Below are 13307 nucleotides of genomic sequence, written 5' to 3'. Positions count from 1 at the left end.
TCAGACTTGGTTAAAAGTACTTCTAACATTATTATCAATGTGACAAAGCACTTAAACTCTCTGTGTACCAGGAAATACTTTCAGAGCCAATGATGAAGTGTAGGGGCTAATGGACCCTATTAAAGGTAGCTTCTGCCCTACCAAAATAAAAGAATAGAGGGCATAAAATAGAATATTTGGGAAGCCAAGAAATCTAAAATTATGTCCAAGAATAAATTACTCAGAGAGAAAGCATAATTCTACTGGGGGGAGTGGAATATGCATTTAATGAAATAGAGGACTTCCAGGAATTCCTTATGAAAATGCCAGAGCTGCATAGAAAATTCAAAATTCAAACATAAGATACAAGAGAAGAATAAAAAGGAAATCATATGTAAAAAAATCATGAGGAACTTATTATCATTATCCTGAGTATATGCCCAAATATTTAGATGATTAATATAACCATCAATAACTTTATCATCATTAAGGTAGTTAGAAGGAATCTACTTAGAGAGCATTGATGTGAGATTATCATATTGGAATTATTTTAAACAATGAAATGCTGAGAAAAAGGGATGTCCTGGGAAAAGGGTAAGGGAGAGGAAGAATGGGATAAATTATCTCACAATAATGTGCTCTTTAGGAAATAATTGTTACATTGGAATGGAAATGGGCATGGGCAGGGCAATACTCAAGGTTCATTCTAATCTGAACTTGTTCAAATTGGAGAATATAGATAGATAGATAGATGAAAGATAGATATAGATAGATACATGATAGATAGATAAACACATATATGTGTATGTATGCATATGAATATGTATGTGTGTATATGTATATATAAGTATGCCTATATAAGTATATATCTATATATACATACACATACATATATACACATTTAGTTGAATATAGAAATCCATATTACCCAAAAGGGGAGTAGGAGGAGAAGAAGCTAAAATAATGGGTAAGGGTGTTAAGAGGGAGAACAAATTAAGGGAGATAGTTGTTGAAAGGAAAACAGACTTTTGAAGAGTGATAACAGAAAAAAAAATCGAGAATGAAGAAAATAGGATGGAGAGAAATATAAAGTTATCAGAAAAAAACTTTGAATGTGGATAAGATAAATTTAACAATAAAATGGTAGTAGATAACAAAACAGATTAAAACCAAGAATCTAACAATATGTTGTTTATTGAGAATATACTTGAAATGAACATACACAGTTGAGAGAGAGAGAGAGAGAGAGAGCAGAATCTCTTTTGCTTCAGTTTAAATTAAAAAAAAATGTCAGGCAATCATCAAATGTAGGAAATATAGAACTAATTCAGAGATAATAAGGGAAATTACATTTTGCTAAAAAGTACCATAGATAATGAAAAAATATCGAATACTAAACCTATATGCATCAATGACATAGCATCCATCCAAATTCTCAAATGTCAAGTGAATTAAAGAAAAAGATAATAAAATTAAACTAGTGGGGAATCTTAATTTACCTCTCTCAGAATTAGATAAATCTAACCATTAAAAATAAGAAAAAGCATCAAAGTGGTGAATAGAATTTTAGAAAATTTAGATATGCTATATCTCTGAAGTAAATTGAAAAAGAATAGGGGGCAGAGCCAAGATGGCAGAGAGGAAACAGCAAGCTGCCTGAGCTCTCCTTCTGTTCCCTCTAAAAGAAAATTAAATCAAGCCTCTGGACAGATTCTGAAACTACAGAACCTGCAAAGATAAAGAGAGACACAGTCTTCTGACCAGATATAATTTAGAAGACTTCAGGAAAAGGTCGGTTTGACTCGGGCAAAAGGGAGGTCCAGTGCTGGGCAGCAGCCCAGCGCTGAGGGGGTCGGGGCAAGTCAGCAGGAGCTGTGGGCCACAGCCAAACAACTGAGGCCCCTGGAACCTGGCTCAAGAATCTGGTAGCCAAGAAGGACAGTGGAAAAACGTACCTGCACCAGCTGAGAGGGCAAGTTGCCAGCTGTAGAGCCACAAACAGGATAGGCGTGACCAGGCACACTGATGTAGCGCACTTAGACAGGAACTGCAGGGGGGCTAACTGCATACACCACAAAGACCTCAGAGTAAAAAGTCAGTCACGCAGCACCTATATACCCCTGCACAAGAAGCCCAAAACAGGGATCCTCGTGCCCCAAGAGCAGACCTCAACTTAAAAAATAAATAAATAAGCTGCAATAATGAGTAAGAAGCAAAAAAGGGCCCTCTCCATTGAGAGCTTCTGTATCAATAGTGAAGAAGCCAACGCAAACTCAGATGAGGACAATACCCTCAAATTGCCTACATGTGAAGCCTCATGAGGGAATGGGAATTGTTCTCAAGAACAAAAAGCCTTGCTAGAAGAGCTCAAAAAGGATTTCAAAAATCAATTGAGAGAGGTAGAAGAAAAAATGGGGAGAGAAATGAAAGCAAAATAAGAAAACTATGAAAAAAGAATCAGCAGCTTGGAAAAGGAAGCACAAAGATTGACTGTGGAAAACAATTCCTTAAAAAATATATCTGGCCAAATGGAAAAAAAAAAGTGCATAATTTTACTGAAGAAAGCAATCCCTTAAAAAATTCATTTTGCCAAATTAAAAAAAAAAAAGCTGCATAATCTCATTGAAGAAAACAATGCCTTCAAAAATTCATCTGGCCAAATGGAAAAAAAAGGTGCATAATCTTACTGAAGAAAACAATGCCTTAAAAATTAAAATTGGGCGGTTGGAAGGTAAGTAATCCATGAGACACCAGAAATCAGTCAAGCAGAATCAAAAGAATGAAAAAATAGAAGAAAATGTGAAATACCTCATTGGAAAGACAATTAATCTGGAAAACAGATCCAGGAGAGACAATTTGAGAATCATTGGACTGCCTGAAAGCCATGACCAGAAAAAGAATCTAGACACTATATTTCAGGAAATTATAAAAGTGAACTGCCCTGATATAATAGAATCAGAGGATAAAATCATCATTGAAAGAATCCACCAATCACCTCCTGAAAGAAACCCCAAAAGGAAAACTCCAAAGAATATTGTATCCAAATTCCAGAATTATACTGGTTGAAGGAGAAAATACTCCAAGCTGCCAGAAAGAAGCAATTTAAATATCATGGAACCACATCCAGTATTGCTCAGGACCTGGCAGCTTCAACATTAAAGGACCGCAAGGCTTGGAATATGATATTCTGGAAGGCAAAGGAGCTTGGATTGCAGCCAAGAATCTGTTGCCCAGCAAAATTGAGCATTCTCTTTCAGGGGAAAAGATGGACATTCAAAGACATAGGGCACTTTCAATCTTTCCTGATGAAAAGACCAGAACTGAATAGAAAATTTGATCTTAACATACAGGACTCAAGAGAAGTTTAAAAAGGTAAATAGAGCGGAAAAAAAGGTTACTCAATTAGGTTAAACTCTTTATAAACCTACACAGGAAGATAATACTCATAACTCTTAAGAACTGTAAATGTATTTGGGCAGAGAGAAGGACTTTACACAGAGGGTATAAATATAAATTGTCTTTGATGGGATGATACAAAGAAAATTAAGGAGTTAAAAAGGGAATCTATGGGGAGGAGAGGAAAGGGGAGGTGGAATGGGGTGAATTATATCATATGAAGAGGTGAAAAAAAACCTGTTAAAATAGAGGGAAAGAAAGCAGGGGTGAACATTGTTTCACCCCTACTCTCATTAGATTTGATTCAAAGAGGGAATAACATATACATTCATTGGAATAAAGAAACTTAGCTCATTCTTTAGGGAAGCAAAAGGAGAAGGGAAAGTGGGGGGGGGACTGATAGAAGGGAGGACAAAAGCAAGGGAAAAAAAGGGTAAAGAAAAGAGAGGGGGTGATAAAAAGGGAGGGCAGATTCGGGGAGGCAGGGGTAAGAAGTAAAATATCAGTGAGGAGGAATAGGGTGGAAGGAGGGGGGGAAGTACAAAGGGGGTAAATAGAATGGAGGGGAATAGACAGTCAGTAATAATAACTGTGAATGTGAATGGGATTAACTCTGCTATAAAACAGAAGCAAACTGCAGAGTGGATCAAAAACCAGAATCCTATAATATGCTGTTTACAAGAAACACATTTGAAGCAGAGAGATACACACAGAATAAACGTAAAAGGATGGAGCAGAATATATTATGCTTCAGCTAAAGTAAAAAAAGCAGGGGTAGCAATCCTTATCTCAGACAAAGTACAGGCAAAAATAGATCTCCTTAAAAGAGATAAGGAAGGAAATTACATCTTGCTAAAAGGTACAATAGATAATTAAGTAATATCAACATTAAATGTGTATGCACCAAGTGGTATAGCATCCAAATTCTTAGAGAAGTTAAATGAGTTAAAAGAGGAATTAGACAGTAATACTATACTAGTGGGGGACCTGAATCTCCCCCTCTCAGAATTAGATAAATCTAGCCAAAAAATAAATAAGAAAGAAGTGAAAGAGGTGAACAGATTACTAGAAAAGTTAGACATGACAGATGTCTAGAGAAAATTGAATGGGGATAGAAAGGAATACACCTTTTTCTCAGCAGTACATGGCACATTTTCAAAAATTGACCATGTATTAGGGCACAAAAACATCACAGTAAAATGTAGAAAGGCAGAAATAGTAAATGCATCCTTTTCAGATAATGATGCAATAAAAATTACATGTAAGAAAGAGCCAGGGAAAGGTAGAATGAAAATCAATTGGAAACTAAATAATTTAATTCTAAAGAAGGAATGGGCCAAACAACAAATCATAGAAACAATCAATAACTATATCCATGAGAATGACAATAATGAGAAAACATACCAAAATCTATGGGATGCAGCCAAATCAGTACTTAGGGGAAAATCTATAGCTCTAAATGCTTACATGAATAAAAAAGAGAAAGAGGAGATTAATGAATTGGGCATGCAATTTAAAAAGCTAGAAAAAGAACAAATTAGAAATCCCCAATTAGATACTAAACTAGAGATCCTGAAAATTAAAGGAGAAATTAATAAGATTGAAAGTAAGAAAACTATAGAATTAATCAATAAAACTAAGAGCTGTTTTTATGAAAAAAAATAGATAAAATATTGGTTAATTTGATTAAAATAAAAGAAAGAAGAAAACCAAATTACCAGTATCAAAAATGAAAAGGGTGATGTTACCAGTAATGAAGTGGAAATTAAATCAATAATTAGGAATTATTTTGCCCAACTGTATGCCAATAAATTTGACAATCTAAATGAAATGGATGAATATTTACAAAAATACAAACTGCCCAGGTTAACTGAAGAGGAAATAAATTCCTTAAAGAAACCCATATTAGAAAAAGAAATTGAACAAGCTATTAATGAACTCCCTAAGAAAAAATCCCCAGGGCCAGATGGGTTTACAGGTGAATTTTACCAAACATTTAAAGAACAATTAATTCCAATATTATACAAATTATTTGGAAAAATAGGTGAAGAAGGAGTTCTACCAAATTCATTTTATGACACAAATATGGTGGTCATACCAAAACCAGGCAAAGCAAAAACAGAGAAAGAACATTATAGACCAATTTCCCTAATGGATATTGATGCTAAAATCTTTTTTTTTTTTTTTGGGGGGGGAATGCAACAACTTTATTGAAAGAAAAGTGCAGTGAAATTACTCAAAAGCTTGAAGAAACTTGAGGGAATTTAAACACCTCCCCTCAAGCGCAGGACCAAGTGCAGGGTAGATTCTTTCTGGATGTTGTAGTCAGACAGGGTGAGGCCATCTTCCAGCTGCTTCCCGGCAAAGATCAATCTCTGTTGGTCTGGGGGGATGCCTTCCTTGTCTTGGATTTTAGCCTTGACATTCTCAATGGTGTCACTGGGCTCCACTTCAAGGGTGATGGTCTTGCCAGTCAAGGTCTTCACAAAGATCTGCATTGTCAAGCGGTGGCGACGGCGACACACAAACACTGAACAAGAGAGTCAGCTCCGGTCCTCGGCGGATCTTGATGCTAAAATCTTAAATAAGATATTAGCAAGGAGATTACAGCAAGTGATCACCAGGATAATACACTATGACCAGGTGGGATTTATACCAGGAATGCAGGGCTGGTTCAACATTAGGAAAAGTATTAACATAATGAACCACATCAATAAAAAAAACAACCAAAATCATATGATTATCTCCATAGATGCAGAGATAGCTTTTGGAAAAATACAGCACCCATTCCTATTAAAAATGCTAGAGAGCTTAGGAATAGGTGGAGCTTTCCTTAACATAATAAGGAGTATCTACCTAAAACCATCAGCAAGCATTATATGCAATGGAGATAAGTTAGAGGTCTTCCCAATAAGATCGGTGGTGAAACAGGGATGTCCATTATCACCTCTATTATTTAATATTGTACTAAAAATGTTAGCTTTAGCAATCAGAGAAGAAAAAAGAATTAAAGGAATTAGAATAGGCAAGGAGGAAACAAAACTATCACTCTTTGCAGATGATATGATGGTATACTTAAAGAATCCTAGAGAATCAACTCAAAAATAACTTGAAACAATTAACGACTTTAGCAAAGTAGGAGGATATAAAATAAATCCACATAAATCATCAGCATTTCTATACATGACCAACAAAGTCCAGCAGCAAGAGATAGAAAGAGAAATTCCATTTAAAGTATTGGTAGATAATATAAAATACTTCGGAGTCCACTTGCCAAGACAAACCCAGGAACTCTATGAATATAATTACAAAACACTTTTCACACAAATCAAATCAGATCTAAATAATTGGAAAGATATCAATTGCTCATGGATAGGGAGAGCTAATATAGTAAAAATGATAACACTGCCTAAATTAATTTACTTATTGAGTGCCATGCCAATCAGACTACCTAAAAATTATTTTATAGAGCTAGAAAAAATAATAACAAAATTCATCTGTAAAAACAAAAAACCAAGAATATCCAGGGAAATAATGAAAATAAATTCACAGGAAGGTCGGTTAATGGTACCAAACCTGGAGCTTTATTATAAAGCAGCAGTCATCAAAACTATCTGGTACTGTCTAATAAATAGAGTGGTAGATCAATGGAATAGGCTAGGCACAAGAAATGCAGTAGTAAATGACACTAGTAATGTAGTATTTGATAAACTCAAAGACTCCAGCTTCTGGGATAGGAATTCAGTATTTGACAAAAACTGCTGAGAAAACTGGAAGATAGTATGGCAGAAATTAGGCATAGACCAACATCTTACGCCTTATACTAAAATAAGGTCAAAATGGATACATGATTTAGACATAAGAGGTGATACCATAGGTAAATTAGGGAAGAAAGGAATAGTCTACCTATCAGATCTTTGGAAAGGAAAATAGTTTATGACCAAACAAGAGATAGAGTATATTATAAAATGCAAAATGGATGATTTTGATTACATTAAATTAAAAAATTTTTGTAGAAACAGAAGCAATGCATCCAAAATTAGAAGGGACACAGAAAGCTGGGAAACAATTTTTGTGGCCAGTACTTCTGATAAAGGCCTCATCTCTAAAATATATAGGGAACTAAATCAAATTTATAAGAATCCAAGTCATTCCCAATTGAGAAATGGTCAAAGGATATGAACAGGCAGTTTTCTGATGAAGAAACCAAAGCTTTCTATTCCCATATGAAAAAATGTTCTAAATCTCTCATGATTAGGGAGATGCAAATTAAAACAACTCTGAGGTACCACCTGATACCTATCAGATTGGCTAAAATGACAAAAAAGGAAAATAAGAAATGTGGAGAAGCTGTGGAAAAATTGGAACACTAATGCATTGTTGGTGGAGTTGTGAACTTATCCAACCATTCTGGAGAGTGTAACGATTGGAATGACGCCACCTGCTGGAGACTTGCTGTGGAGGAGTTCTGCCCATGAGGCGAAGGTCTTTGAGGGCAAGACCAGGCATCAGGAAGTGACGCGGACGAGTGGGAGGAGGAAGGAAGAGACTGGCGCTCGGTCTCGGGCTTTTTCCTGAGGACGCTGGTGGAGAGCGGAGCTAGAAATGTGCTCTCCCTTTAATAGATAGGAATGTAGGCCTTTCTCTCTCTCTTTACCAAATTATTATTCTCCTTAATAAATGCTTAAAAGTCTAACTCTTGCTGAAGCTTATAATTTATTGGCGACCACTCATTAGATATTTTAGACAGACTAGCTAGAATTTTAACCCTTAACAAGAGCAATTTGGAATTATGCCCAAAGGGCGATAAAGCTGTGCATACCCTTTGACCCAGCAATATCACTTTTGGGTCTTTATCCCAAAGAAATCATGGAAAGGGGAAAGGGACCCACATGTACAAAAATATTTATAGCTGCTCTTTACGTGGTAGCAAGGAATTGGAAGTTGAGGGGGTGCCCATCAATTGGGAAATGGCTGGACAAGTTGTGGTATATGAATACAATGGAATACTATTGTGCTGTAAGAAGCGATGAGTAGGAGGAGTTCAGAGAAACCTGGAGGGTCTTGTGTTGGCTGATGATGAGTGAGATGAACAGAACCAGAAGAATATTGTACACAGTATCATCAACATTGAGTGTTGATCTACTGTGATAGACTATATTCTTCTCACCAATGCAATGGTACAGAATAGTTCCAGGGAACTCATGATAGAAGAGGATCTCCAAATGCAGGAAAAAAAAAAAGAACTGTGGAGTATAGATGCTGAATGATCCATACTATTTCTTTTGTTTTTGGTGCTGTTGTTTTTTCTATTTTGAGGTTTTTCATTATTGCTCTGATTTTTCTCTTATAACATGACTAAGGCAGAAATATGATTAATGTTATTATGTATAAATATATATTTATATATATAAATATGCATATATTTATATATATACATAAATATACATATATATTTATATATATAACCTATATCAGATTACTTGCTGTCTAGGGAATGGGGGAGGGAGGGGAGAGAGGGAGAAAAATATGAAATTGGCAAGCTTGTATAAACAAAATTTGAGAACTATCATTACATGTAACAGGAAAAAAAATAAAATACTTTATTAATTAAAAAAAGAAAAAGAATAGACAGAAGTATACATTTTTTCTCTCCTACAAATAGCACCTTCACAAAATTGACTGTGATTTAGAGCATAAAACCCTCACAAAAATGCATTAAAGCAGAAATATTAAATGCCAGTTTTTCTGACCATAATGGAATTCATAATTGGCCTTGAAGCTATATAATAATAGAAATAATAATAATAATAATAAATATTCATCTAATAATTACAAGCATCAATTACCTAATAACATAATTCTAAAGAGCAAGTAAGTTAAAGAACAAATCACAGAAACTATTGATCATTTCCATAAAGATAATGAGAACAATGAGACAATCTACCAACATTTGGGGGGGTATAAAGGAAAATTTATATCTCTAATCATATACATTAATAGAAGAGAAAAAGAACATCTCAATAAATTGGACATGCAACTTAAAATAAAACAAAACAAAAACTCATAAAAATAATTAAATCCCTCAACTTAACATTAAAATACATATCTGGAAAATTAAAGAGAGGCTAATAAATAGCACTGAAAGTAAAAGGAACACCATCAATCTAATTTTAAAAAACTAAGAACTGGTTCTTTTAAAAAAAAAAAAGGGAAATCATGTTAATTTGATTTACAAACTACACAGAAGAAAATCAAATTAACAGTATTAAAAATATAAAATATAAAAGCAGTACCAATATAGATGAAATTAAGGTAATTTCAGGAACTACTTTGCATAATTATATATTAGTAAACCTGTTAATCAAAGGGAAATAGGTGAATATTTACAAAAATATAAATTTTCCAGATTAACGGAAAAGGAACTAGAGTACTTAATTGTACAACTAGAGTTTTTAATATATAAATTATCTGAAATATATAAATTCATTAAAATAATTGGTAAAGAAGGAATACCACAAAATTGCTTGTATGACAGAAAAAATATATTTGATACCTATACCAAGGAGAGGAAAAGCAGAGAAACAAACTATAGGCCAAATTTTCCAATGAATATTGATATAAAATTTTTAAATAAAATATTAGCAAGGAACTTACAGCAATATCACAAAGGTCATACAGAAGGACTAGGTTGGATTTTATACTATTAATTCAAGGTTAATTCATTACTGGGAAAACTATATGCTTAATTGCCAATATCAATAATTAAAATAACAAAATTATGATTATATCAATAAACAGAAAAAAATATTTGTTTTGATAAAATTTAACTTGGGAAAGCATAGGAATCAATGGAGTTTTTCATAAAATAATAGGTTAAACCTGTCTAAAATGAAGAACTATATTATTTGTAATGGATATTAACTAGAAGACTTTGAATAAAATCAGGGGTGAGGCAAAGATGTTCATTATCACCACTATTATTCAATATTTTACTAGAAATTATTACTATAGCTATAAGACAAGAATAAAGAAATTTAAGGTATAAGAATAGGCAAGGAAGAAACAAAACTATCACTCTTTGCTGACAATCCTAGAGAATAAATTAAAAACAGTCAAAATAATAACTTCAACAAAGTTACAATATACAAAATAAACAAATATAAATCATCAGCATTTCTATATATTACTACCAAAACCAGAAGAAATAGATAGATAAATTCAATTTAAGATAACTTTAGGTAGTATAAAACATTTGGGAATCTATCTGCCAAGACACACCCAGGAACTATATGAACAGTATTATAAAACACTTCACACAAATAAAGGCAGATCTGTGATGATTAAAATATTATGAGAGACAAAATTCTGGGTAAATTATTATCAGGTTTATATATCATGAGCAGTAAGAGATTGACAAAGATGGCTCTTTAACCTCTAGTAGCTCAAAAGGAAAAATAAAATAAAAAGAAACCTAATGGCTACTTCTTTAAATTTTTATGCTGAGAAGGTCCACTGAGCACCAATCAAATTTGGTTGGTAAACTTATTTGTAGGTAGGCTATGTTAAAATGAAGAACCATACTAGACTACTTCCAATATTGGGCTAACTCTTCAAAGAATGCATATTCTCTTTAATAGGTAATGCATATCCTCTTTAACATGTAAGCTGAATAGCCCCACATTGGAGGAGAGGCCTTACTATGGAGACAAAGGTTTGTCTCCTTAGTAGAACACAATAGCAATCTCCACTGCAGATGAAATTCCTAGAGGTTTATGGCCCTAACAAAGATAAAGGTTTATCGAGAAGGACTTTGGAATAGGGGAAGTCAGGACTGAATCTCTAAGATACTAGTTACAAATAATCATTTCTCATAATGGACTGAACCTCCAAGATATTGGTTGTAAATATTTCTCAGAGATCTAATATGAACAGCTAATGGATAGATCCTAGCCAATATGATTATAATAACAATTCAATCTAAATTAATGTACTTATTTAGTGCCATACCAATTAAACTGACAAATATTTATTTTGTAGAGCTGGAAAAAATAATATAATTCATCTGCAGCAATAAAAGTTCAAGAATATCAAGGGAATCAAATAAAAACATGTTAAGGAAGGTGGCCTCATGGCATCAGCTTTCAAACGTATGTTATAAAACAGTAATCACCAAAATAATCTGCTACTGGATAAGAAATAAGGTAGTTGATCCTGGGAATGGATTGAATTCACAATTTAAAGAAGTAGTGACCATAGTAATCTAGTATTTGATAAACCCCAAAAGACCCTAGCTTTGGGGACAAGAACTCACTATGCAACAAAAACTGCTGAGGTGAATAGAAAGCATAGATGAACATAGATGAACATAGATGAACATTTCACATTGTTTATTAGGACAAGGTCAAAATGTGTATATGATTTAGTCATAAAGAATGAAGTCATAAGCAAATTAGGGAAGTAGGGAAAATGATAACTGTCAGTTCTATGAATAATGGAAGAATTTATGACTGAACAAGAGATAGAAAAACTCATTGGAAGTGAAATGTTTAAATTTGATAACATGTAATTGAAAAAAAAAAAGTTTTGTAGAAACAATACCAATGTAGCCAAAGTAAGAATGAAAGAAGAAATGGGGGGGGGGGGCGGAGGGGTCGGAGTGGAGGGTGGAGAATTACAGAAAGTTTCTTTGATAAAGGCCATATTTCTGAAATATATATGGAACTGAGCCAACATTTGTGAAAAAATACAAACAATTCCCCAATTAATAAATGGTCAAAGTATATGGACAGGTAGGGCAAAGAAAAAGTGTAAGGTCAGGAAGGACAAAGATATCTATAGTTATATGTATTTTTAAATGGTCTAAATAACTAATAATTAGAGAAATATATTTTTTTAAACTCTGACTTACTACCTACATCCATTAGATTGACTAACAATGGAAAAGTAACAGAAAAATACTGGAAGGGGCATGGAAAAAAGTAGGGACACTAAGATATTGTTGTTAGACTTGTGAACTGATTCAACCATTTTAGGAAATTATTTAGAAATAAATTCAAAGGGCTACAAATCTGTGAATATGCTTTATATCAGCAATAGCACTACTAGGTCTATAAATTACAAGAAGAGGAAAGAAAAATGAAAAAAGAGTTATGTGTATAAAACCATTTATAGCAGCTTTATTTTTGTAGGAGCAAAGAATTCTACATTGAGGGAATACTCATCAATTGCGGAGTGCTGAATAAGAATATGTTTTAAGATATTTTGAAGGATACAGTTTTACATATCTATATATCTATAGATATATATATGTGTATGTGTGCATATTTTATATATATATATATATATATATATATATATATATATATATATATATATAGAGAGAGAGAGAGAGAGAGAGAGAGAGAGAGAGAGAGAGAGAGAGAGAGAGAGAGATGAACTGATACAAAGTGCAGTGAGCAGAACCAGGACAAAAATTTATACCGTAACTGCATTATAGGTTAGATAATTAACTGTGAAAGGATTAACTAATTTAATTAAAATAATGATCTGTGACAATTCCAAATGTCTCATGATGAAAAATAATACCCACTTCCATAGAGAGAGCTGATAAACTTTGAGTGCAAATTAAATCATGTTTTTAACTGTCCTTATTTTTCCTGCTTCTTTGCAGCATTTTTAATAAGGACATACCTTTTTGCATGACTTCAAATGTATAATGGGTATCATATTGATTGCCTTCTAAATAGATGGGGAGATAGCTGGAGAGAGGGAGAGAATTTGTAAGCTATAATAAAAAATTAATTTAAATTGAAAAGAGAAGGAAGGAAGGAAGGAAGGAAGGAAGGAAGGAAGGAAGGAAGGAAGGAAGGAAGGAAGGAAGGAAGGAAGGAAGGAAAAAAGCAGGGAAAAGGAAGGAATGGAGGGAAGAA

The 13307-nt window shown here is 33.5% G+C and overlaps 1 protein-coding gene across 1 annotated transcript; it reads right to left on the bottom strand.

Annotated features, from left to right (window-relative positions):
- Nucleotides 1-5567: 5567 nt before the first annotated feature.
- Nucleotides 5568-5894, bottom strand: LOC122748888 (ubiquitin). Its single transcript, XM_043994925.1, has one exon. The coding sequence runs from the start codon at nt 5871-5873 to the stop codon at nt 5640-5642; it is 234 nt and encodes a 77-aa protein (XP_043850860.1). The 5' UTR covers nt 5874-5894; the 3' UTR covers nt 5568-5639.
- Nucleotides 5895-13307: the final 7413 nt, after the last annotated feature.

Source organism: Dromiciops gliroides, chromosome 3, assembly GCF_019393635.1.
Source record: "Dromiciops gliroides isolate mDroGli1 chromosome 3, mDroGli1.pri, whole genome shotgun sequence".
NCBI lineage: Eukaryota > Metazoa > Chordata > Mammalia > Microbiotheria > Microbiotheriidae > Dromiciops > Dromiciops gliroides.
This window is presented reverse-complemented; position numbering and strand designations above follow the sequence as displayed.

Excerpts from the sequence above, each read along its gene's own strand:
- LOC122748888 (XM_043994925.1), bottom strand. The coding sequence starts at position 5,873 with ATGCAGATCTTTGTGAAGACCTTGACTGGCAAGACCATCACCCTTGAA.